The 10520-nt window shown below is 43.4% G+C and overlaps 1 protein-coding gene across 2 annotated transcripts; it reads left to right on the top strand.

Annotated features, from left to right (window-relative positions):
- Nucleotides 1-797: 797 nt before the first annotated feature.
- On the top strand, nucleotides 798-9117 carry zc3hc1 (zinc finger, C3HC-type containing 1; the record flags this gene model as incomplete). 2 transcript variants are annotated; one of them, XM_084448175.1, is made up of 11 exons in its annotated part: nucleotides 798-931; nucleotides 1528-1630; nucleotides 1883-2033; nucleotides 2878-2961; nucleotides 3133-3260; nucleotides 3463-3602; nucleotides 3719-3986; nucleotides 4256-4324; nucleotides 7014-7217; nucleotides 7497-7709; nucleotides 8028-9117. In XM_084448175.1, the coding sequence occupies 11 exons, from the start codon at nucleotides 798-800 to the stop codon at nucleotides 8097-8099; spliced, it is 1566 nt and encodes a 521-aa protein (XP_084304301.1). In that variant the 3' UTR covers nucleotides 8100-9117. The 2 variants fall into 2 exon arrangements, with proteins under 2 accessions (XP_084304301.1, XP_084304302.1); XM_084448176.1 differs by lacking the exon at nucleotides 4256-4324.
- Between the last annotated feature and the right edge of the window lie 1403 nt (nucleotides 9118-10520).

Consider the following 10520-nt stretch of genomic DNA (forward strand, 5'->3'; position numbering starts at 1 on the left):
CTTGGGCAAGACACTGAACCCCAAATTGCTCCCAATGAGCAGGCTGGCACCTTGCATGGCAACTGACACAACTCACATTGGTGTGTGAATGTGTGTGTGTGAACAGGTGAATGAGAAGCCATTGTAAAGTGCTTTAAATAAAAGCACTATATAAGTGTAGTCCATTTACCTTTAGACCTCAGACCAAACAGTACAGTTCAGCACACACAAATAACACAAGAAATAATCAAACACAAGGTAAAGAAAAGGATAAATACGCTATCAGTTTTAATAGAAAATAGATTCTACTGTAATATATGGACTCTATCCTTAAAAGCAACAAGCTATTTAAACAAATACAGAACGATAAAGTTAACTACATTAACTTTCTTTCTTGTCTTAAATATATTCTTAATTTTATTAATGCTATTGTATAGCTGGGATATTTTATAATTTGTATTGAGAAGTGTGGCTGTTTTCACATCACAGTGATCCTGTTGTCTTGTTGATTAAAAATGTATATATTTTTTAATATTATTATTGCTGTTTTATTATTATTATTATTATTATTATTATTGTTATTATTATCGCTGTTGTTATTGTTATTATTATCGTTGTTGTTATTGTTGTCGTCATCATTATTATTATTACTCTTAATAGGTATGAAATCATTTAAAAAAGAGGATGACACTGGAAGACACATTTTCCCTTGGTTCTCTACCAATGAATTACCTCGATATTCTGGGTATGCTGAGCGGAACTGTAATGTTGATAGAGTTCTGTTGCCGGGGGGGAATAGTTTATGTTCAGAACCAATCATGGCGACTCTCGGCAGTCGTGGAAATCGTCTTGACAATTCAAGCAAAGCATTTAAGTCTGCTTTTGCGTCTCCAGAGAAAGTGCGTGAACTTCTCAACGAGGGTGTGGTATCAGAGGAGAACAGATCAAATGGGTATGTTTTTGAAAACGAGCACATGCAATTTATTTGATTAGAAAAGGGGAGCGAGACAGTTTACTTCGCTAGTTAGCTAGTAGCCCAGCGAGCGATCAAAAGAACTTCCAGTTTTCACGAACGATTAGTAGCCTAAACGCTCGATTACACATGACAAAAAAGTAGCAAACAAGTAGAAAACCAGGTAGAATTATCTAAAATTATTTATCCCAGCGCCTTTTCTATTCTGTTCGTTCACAATCTATTTGGAAACATAATGTACACATGGATCACACACAGTTACGTAATCAGCCCTGCACATGTCATATACACACCATGATAACGCCGTGATTATTAACCTGAACTAGATATCATTAGCGAATGCCTTTGCTGATATGTTGCACAATACCTGCAATATTATTATTTGTGCTAATAGTTGTCGGCATAAACGTGTTCGATTCACTATTTTTTCTATTGTGGTCACGTGTCCACATGTGGGCGCATAGATTATGGTAACGTCAGAAAGTAGAGAATGGGACACGATGTACTAAAAGCAAAACCCCTTTAATTTCTCATAGGCCTATAACTTTTAACGTTATACTGCTTCTGTTTTTCAGAGTGCAGGGGAATTGGAATACAGCGGAACCAAATGGCATCACTAAAGTTCCCCGTGAATCAGCCAACAAAGATGCATTTTTCACAAGAGTCGAGTCCTATTCAATATCCTTTGCATATTTCAGTAACTAGTCTAACATTGTATTTTTTGGGGAGCATTCATACAGTTGTCAAGGTGTTACCAGTTGTCTGTGTCCACTCACATGATGTGCATAATGCTTGCTTAGAATATCCTATTCATGCTATTACATTTATAATTTGTGGTTGACAAACATCCAACGTTTCCTAATTATGCAACAGGCTAAATCATTTTTGGTGTGTCAATTTGTGAGTAAAACGCTTCCTTAGTGTGAACACTGTTTGAGATGGGCAGGCAAACCCCGGGCCCTCTCTCCCCTGAGGTGTGCCAGCTATGGCTGGATCAACGTGAGCTGTGACATGCTGAAATGCTCCAGCTGCCAGGCTTTTCTTTGTGCATCACTCCAGCCAACACTGGACTACCTTAAATGTGAGTCTGACCACATTAAAGGACAATGCTCGTTTTTGACAACCTGGACCTTATTTACGACATATTATAAGACGTTTGACTCACCGAGATCACTTTGGTGTAGTTCGGAGGCATGTAGAAGAAATTTAAAATCCAGCGCGAGCCAGTATAGCCATGTAATGGCGGTGGTCGGGGCACTTAGAATGCAGTTTCTAAAAATCTATTTTCTGCCGCGAAACGGTTGTTTTCATCAATCTGTCTGGATGAATCGCTAGTTGTGCTTACATAGAGAGCATAGGCCTGTTGTGGTATTTCACATGCCTCTGTAATATGATCTTTAGAAACGTCTTTAGACACGAAATAGCTTCCTCACTTGCTCCAGCACGCATGCGCACAGCGTGCTCGAGCAACGATTGCGCGCTGTGCGCATTAGTGCTGGAGCAAGTGAGGAAGCTATTTCGTTTCGAAAGACGTTTCTAAAGATCAGGGCATGTGAAAACCACCACAGGCATGCTCTATGTAAGCACAACTAGCGATTCATCAAGACAGATTGATGAAAACAACCGTTTCGCGGCAGAAAATAGATTTTTCGAAACTGCATTCTAAGTGCCCCGACCACCGCCATTACATGGATATACTGGCTCGCGCTGGATTTTAAATTTCTTCTACATGCCTCCGAACTACACCAAAGTGATCTCGGTGAGTCAAACGTCTTATAATATGTCGTAAATAAGGTCCAGGTTGTCAAAGACGAGCATTGTCCTTTAAAGACTACTGTTTTTAATTATATTCGGACCTCTTCATTGTTGTCTTTTGTTTCAGGTGTCTTAGCAGTACAAGTTAACCTCCTCTCTCCTCTGCATAGATGAATCACGCATTGCAGAGATATCCAAGCAACTACAGACACAGCATGAGAAATTTTGTCCTTGGCCCGACTTCCCATGCCCAGGTAATATACTTTTTTGACTATCCTATTGCATTGTTGTGTGATTTGATATTCCTTTCTTGTTCCATTTTTGCAGGATGTGTGGTTGCAATCTCAGAAGAAGCCAGAGCTAACTCTAGGACTAGTCAATGGCTGTCAGGAAAGATTAATGTGGTTGTGTTGTTTTCGTTTCAGACCGGTTTTGGCTAATCCCAGCGAATGAGCCCTCTGTGTTGCTCAGTGCCTTCCTCGAGCGTTTTCAGAGTGCCTGTGCTCTGGAGCAACAGCTGCCTGCCATGAAGCCGGAACAACTAAAAGCCATGGTAAGGACATTGAAGACATTTTATCCTCTTCACTAACTGAATTTAATTACAAAAACGAGGAGAGTGGTGGAAATAGTATTGTTCCTTGATCTTTACAGATAAGGTTGAAGGGAAGTGAATTAGTTCCCTGCACAACATTTGTGAGACAAACACGACTACAGATGGAGATAACCAGTTAACACAGAGTTTCTCTCTTTGACAGTCTTTGACAGAGGATGTCATCAGTGTTCTACTGCAGCTGATTGAGCAGGAGCAGAAGAAGCTAGGCAGGACCCCAACATCTGAGGCTTTGGCTGTCCAAGTTGCTGCCTGCATCGTTGCCCTCTGTGGCTGGGCCGGGAGGTTAGACACGGGAAAAGATCAATATACATTTGATCAAAATGATCAAAATGATCTTATATCTGGTCATTATGAAAATACGATTGGCTTTACATGATGATCTCTGTTGGTGTTTGCAGCCCAGCTTTGCACGCCATGAATCTGCCCATCCTTACCTGCTCCTACTGCATGCGGAAGGTGGGCCTGTGGAACTTCCACCAGATGGAGGGCACAGTGGGAGAGGCTGACAACCCCCACCATCTAAGCACCACCACGCCCTCCACTCCGACCCCTACCCAGGAAGGCCGTGGGGACAGGCTGACCCCCACCTCACCCTCCCCGCCTCTCACCCCCTGCCGCATGAAGCTGAGGAGTCAGGACACGACCCGCTCCCAAGGCTCTGAGCAGGTATCTAGGCCTCAGGCAGCAAGACGCCTCACAGCTCCAGCTGGACTGGTTAGGTTGGGTGGAATTTCACTGTCAGGTCTACATTTTTCTCCAGTTATAGTTAGTGGAATTATCCGTCAGCTTAAAGTGTAGGATAACATAACAGGTTAAGACACAATACTTGAATCATATGTTCTCCCATTCTCTAAAGAATAGCATAACGATTGTGATTTCAAACCAGCTCAGTGTGTTTATAAATCATAAGTACTGTATATTGCTGTCCAATGTAGAATGATGTGCTGACAGTGCAGACTCAGGGAGAAGGTGGAGAAGGAGAGAAAGAGACCCAAGAATTACAGGTAATGGAGATATCAGTCAGCCTAAAGTGGAGGATAACATAACAAATTCACAAAGACACAAAGTCTTGGATCATATGCGGTCTCTCTAAACCAATCTCACACCTCACACCCGTTAATGGGGCTGTGCCAATAAGTAATTGCTGAATTCCCACCTTCAGCAACCCTACCATGGACGTAACCGTAGTCTGTTGCATTGCAACCCAAACATCTGCCATTGAGGCAAAGGCACCTCAAGTCAGTTTTGTTACCTCTGCGACAGTGCAGGGCGAGAGATAATGTTTTCGGTGCCATGTGTTGGTTGTTTTTTTCGTTCTTGGTTTGTTTAGCAGGATTACGCAAAAACGGAACGGGCCCGTGTTTCGACCAGTTTTGAGCGGAACCGTATACGTCAGCAGCCTGGAGATATAGGCAATGTGATTCAGATAGTTGGCACTTAGCATAGAGAGATTCACCCTTGGGAGCCTTCCCAGCGCACATTTACACATAGCTGAAGCGGTCGATTACCACTCTTATCATGGAGTAAAGCACAGTTGTTTACAGCAAATCTATAGACCACGCCTGCGATATCGTCACGGTTCGCGCTGAAAAACCTACTATTTTTTGGTGCCGGTTCAGAACCAACTTTTGGGTTCTCAAACTCATTTATTTTTGGTCTAAATGCTCGGAACCGTTCAAAATTAGGTTCCGAACCAGTTCCTTCTTGGTGGAAAAGGCCTACCAGAAACATGGACACTGGGCTAGTGCCCATCTACCCCTCCCAGAGGCATGGACACTGGGCTTGTGCCTGTTCTTTTTTACCCCCCAGAGGAATGAACACTGGACTAAGTTACAAAACTATATACAGAAATGATGTCTTCTGTTATTGTCTATAATGGCTGATTGAAAAAATTACACAAGTATGTTCAGTTGTGTTCATACATGACCACCTCTCATAAACACCACGATCAGTTACACCACCAAAAAGCTTACTCTTCAATGGTGCAAGTGTGCTGTATTTATACTGAGGAGTGAGATTAACCATTTCAACACGATTACGCCAACAAAATGCATTAATGGACGGAGCCCTGTGCTCTCTGAGCACCCTTTCTAGTTTGTACTTAGGCTCAGGAACGTAAAATTCCCCCAAGTCAATCGGGGGAATTTAAATGGCCATATTTTGACATAGGAAGGTCACAGAGACAGGGTTTGGACTGGCATAATGTCTTCGACCTAACAAATGCAGCAATACCAAAGTTGTATTCATTTATTTTCATGTTTTATTTAAAGTTTATTTGGTAAGGACAGTACAACGTAATGAACATTTCTAAAACAAAGGCATGTACATGCAATTGTAAGTGTAGCCAGAGGCTAATTTCCATCTGTTGCTCTAATAAGATGTAGATGCAGCAATGTATTTATATATTTTAAATATTTTACATGCAGTAAACATCACAGTACAGTACACATCAAATCACAAATCACAATCACATATCGAGGTATACATCATACAGAGGAGCATTACACAATGGGGCAGACAAAGTGCTGTACGTTTGTGCCTATGTACACAGAATAGTCGCTAGAAGGTGTTGTACATCATTATAAAATGTTGACATTTAAAGTGCTGTACGTGCTGTAGAGGTTTTTTAAGTGCTGTACCACAGTTTAAGGTGCTGACCCTTCAAGAGCCGTGTCTGCGTTCTATCGATAGTATGAGAAATAAAGTACACATATAAAAGGAGTATTGCAGATCACATAGTAATACACTCACCGCAAATACATTGTTTCGCACAACTACAAGTGTGTAAAAGTCTGGTTTGACTATAGCCATCTGCAAGTGGGTTTTAAAGGTGCTGTACTTGGGGCATTCTCTAACTGTCAGCGGTAGGCTATTCCATACATTGCTATCTTTGACAGATAGAACAGTCTGACCAAAGGTGGTAGGCAGGGCTGAAAATTAACACCTGCCACCGGCCAAATGCAGGTAAAGTTTCCAATTGGCGACTAGAATTCGGAAGGCTATCTGAAAAAGATAAATACTTGTCCGGTAGATTTTTTCATCTACAGTCCCCTTGGCAGGTGACTCACCGTGAGCCAAAAAGTTAATTTTCACCCCTGCCTGTAGGGAATGTCACAGTCACCTCTAGCAGAGGCTCTGGTGGCCCTGGCGTAGGAGCCACTGTCGGCTCTGTTTAATAAATTTGCTTGGAGGAGGTGCTAGGCCGTGTAAGGCTTTGTATATGAGGCAAGCTTCTAAGTTGTCAAAACGTAGAAACTTGTATTTGGCCAGAATATTACAGTGATGTCCTGCTTGCTCACACGCAAGCATGCATGCATTCATGGAATGGATGTCTGTGCTCTCCATTTCCTCCTTTTCCATTTGATTCAACTTTTAGGAAAGGTCAGATGTCAATTTCAAGAAGACACCAAATCAGCCTAACGTTCAGTTCCTGAAATGAGACGGATAGATAGATAGTACCTTATTGATCCCTTGTCTCTGGGGGGGAATTCCTGTGATGTAAGCCAACAACTTTGTGCGTCTGCCAACATTTACCAGCCCACATTGTAGCAGTGCTCAAAATATTTTCCAAAGGTGGGCAGGTCTGCACTGACTCACCTCGCACCCCCACTTTCAACTACAACCAGGCGCCCGTGCATGCCGGACCTGTTTGTTGCACACTTTGCTCTGTTGATTGTACGTCTGTCCTCGCAGGCGGAGGGCAGTCCGTCCCCAATGGTGGTCCGCACACGCAGCAGGGACTCCCCCAGCCCCAGCGAGGAGCCGCCCAGCCCCGGCCCCCTGACCCGGGGCAAGAGGCCGTCCACCCGCAGCCGTAGCCAGGGAGAAGGCGCCGGGGGAGAGGGCGCCACCAGCCCCCAGCACAAACGCATGTGCCTCTCAACCGCCTGCAGCCCCGTAAGGCCCTGCCCTACTTTGTTCACACACTACACCCAGGCGTCTGTCTGTGTATACGTGTGTGTGTGTGTGTGTGTGTGTGTGTGTGTGTACAGATTTTAGACTACATTGTTAGCGTACCTTCATTTCAGTATGTTTCTTAATATTTCAGCTTGAAGCACTTCACTCTGGTTGCATACTTATCCAACTGCCCAAATTGTTCTTCAGAGTGAGAATGTGCATCACACCATAGCTGCTGTCGTCTCTCCTATTGACGTGTTCCTTTCTCTCTTGTTCCAGGAGGGCCCCTTGCACAGGAATGTATTTGACCCTCTAGCCCAGCACAGAGACTGGTGTCCCTGGGTGAACTTAGGAAAAGAGAACGCCAGGCCCGCCGACATCCCCTTCCTAGACGGCGACTCAGAGCAACACCAACCAGGCTGGAAGGCCGCTCTCAACCTGCTCCTGCCCATGAAGAAGAGTTCGGGCCTAGTGGGAAGCAGTCCCTCCCAGGTGAGAGTCCCAACATCAGTGAGAAGATGATAGTTATTTTCCAGGTAGACTTCACTGTCATTGAGCTGCTCAGAGGACCTTTCTCACAATATGCAAAGAAATGATTTAACACACCCTTGAAAATGTCTGCTCCTTTCCTGTAAGCTGTACTGCCAGCACTACTTTAACATAAATTGAACCACTATGAAAATATGATTTGAGTTTCCTACTGTTTACAGTTGGGCAATGTGAATAACAGCAGTCTCCATGAGTATGTGCCTGTACATTCTGAGCTATATACAAAGTGTCTAACCTTTCTGTGTCTTTTTGTTCCTCCAGGGTCCTCACGACAAGTCAAAACGAGTATTTGCTATATTTCGTCAATGGCAGGTATCCTCTCCATCTCAATAAGGTTTCCTTCTCTGGCGTCAGCCCAGAGACAGGATGACAACAATCTCCGACTGGTTTTATTCCTTGTGGTGCGCGGTTTGTTTAACACTGACATGGGTCTCATATCGGTGAAAATCTCCCATCCGTGTTGTTTACAGTGAGGGTGGGGGGAGGGGGGAGGATTTGATTAAGGGAATTTGGAAGAGGTGAACTATATAGAGGACTATTTTGCCCATGACCAATGTAATGAATATTGCCTTTAAAGGGCTGGCAGGCAGGAGATCTTCACAGATACTGGAATGTACTATGCCAAGGACATGTTATAGAAGTGGGGTGAGACTACAATTGGAACCTCAGAGAATGTGGGACATGGATACCAACTGGTCTCAGGACAGCCCTATATTTACCTTGCCTGAAGACCGCATATCCCATCATGCACTCCCCCTGTCCTGGGTGGTCCTGTGGAATATGAGGGATAAGGATTCTCTGAAATGTACTCATAGGAAAGAGCCAAAGGGCTTAACACTGGACAAAAAGTGTGTGTCACCTTCAAAGTGTGTAGAAGGGTCACAGGGAAGTGTAAACATCAGCTTCCATTTTACCACAAGCTGTGAGGAAGGGTTTTTAGCTGTATTTTTGTGTTAAAAAAGGTAGCTAAAAGGGATTGAAACCTTGTGCATACTAAATGTAGTCCTTTTTTGGGATCGAAACCTTGTGCATACTAAATTTAGTCCTTTAAAAAAAAAAAAAAAAAAAAAGCTTTCTTCCTGTGCGTTTCTGAAGTCCTCCTATGGGAGGGGGTTTCTTTCTTTTTATGAATTCAATTTCCTGCCAGGTAGAACAAACAGTGTGCCATAGAAGTCAATAATGTTTTGGGATGAAATGTATTTCTGACATTCAATTGCCGTCATGTGATCTCTTTTATAGTCAATGCAGTCCTTTAGTGTGCATGCACCTTCTCTCTTAGGGATCTCCAAAGGGGTTATATAATAAAATATTCTTTCTGCTGTGTTTTTCCCCCTATTCTGCATTTATTTGAGCCCCCCTCTGATTGTAAAAGGTTTGCAATTGAATATGAAAGGAATGATGAAATGTGCAGTAGTTTAGGGAATGGGGGTTGCATTGAATTAAAAGTTGTACACTCTAAACCTATGCACAATGGTCCTGATTCCGCAAGGTTGTTGGTAGCAGGGGAATGTTGCCTCAGGCTGTGACCTTGCTTTCAGGGTCCTCTGTCAGCCATTTTAGTGGTGTTGACCATACCTGCAATGGTGTCTTACTGCAGTGTTTTAGTAAAGCAACTCAATTGCAAGAGACAGCAGTCAAGAGTTGGAGAGGAGACGGTATTACATAAGTACAAAAACCTGGGACTGTCACGAGAGAAATTATTGTTAGCTTGTCCTTGTCCATTGATGTATTTATAGCCATGGTTGTGCTCCGATAGTATTTGCTTGATCAGGTCCCATTATCATGCCTCTTGCACTGTATTTGTACAATATGTGCTTGTATGGACTATTTAGAAAGGGGTCCTATGGATTAGCTGTATCTCTTTATTCATGCCATTGTGTTACCTTTATGTTGCTATGGGGGTTGCTATTAGGGATCATTCCTGCCTTCCAGTGTCTGCATACACCCCAGAGACGGAGGGGAAAGTTAAGCAGTACTATATTCTGACACTGCTATATACTAGAGGGGTGGTACATGTCAGAACTCAACTGTGAGCCCACTCACAGAGAAGGCTGTGTATGAAGACATTGATAAGACGGGTTACTCCCACTGTTCGAGGCGTCAAGCCAATGGACCAGGGACCTAACAAAAGGCAGCAGAAGCTTGTTAGTGCAACCTTTTATATCCAACACCTGCTCTCATTTTGTTAATGAGGACTTTGGAGAGATGGGGAACGCTGTGCTGCTCGATCTATTCTAAGGAGGTGGCATTATACTGACAACCTGTGGGGAATTTGAAATGAGGCTTCACTCACATCATGGATCACACACACACTCGCTGACAATTGGAGCTGGTCCATGATGAATGATGCTGGGCCCACTTGCTCTCTTTAGGGCTTTCTCTTGCAGTGTGTTTGACCTTGTGACGTGTGTGTGTGTGTGTGTGTGTGTGTGTGAGAGAGAGAGAGAGAGAGAGAGAGAGCGTGGTGCGGTGTGGCTTCTGGTCTGAACAGTGCCGGGACAGGGACAAAGAAGGGAGGAATCCTGGTTGCTGCACAATGTTATAGAACATGTCACGTGTAATGGAGACAGCTGACAGTGAGTCTACCAGCCACATTACCATATTGTAATTTTCCTCCAAGAAAAAAAAGAAACAAAACAAAGTATGCATACTAATAGCTTAGTTATTTGTGGGTTTTTGTATTATGTTAAACTATGGTATTTACAGTTGAAGACTGGTCGTCTACCAGAATATAGTGACAGTTTTAATTGTACA

The sequence above is a fragment of the Borostomias antarcticus genome, assembly GCF_949987555.1.
Source record: "Borostomias antarcticus genome assembly, chromosome: 13".
Classification (NCBI taxonomy): domain Eukaryota; kingdom Metazoa; phylum Chordata; class Actinopteri; order Stomiiformes; family Stomiidae; genus Borostomias; species Borostomias antarcticus.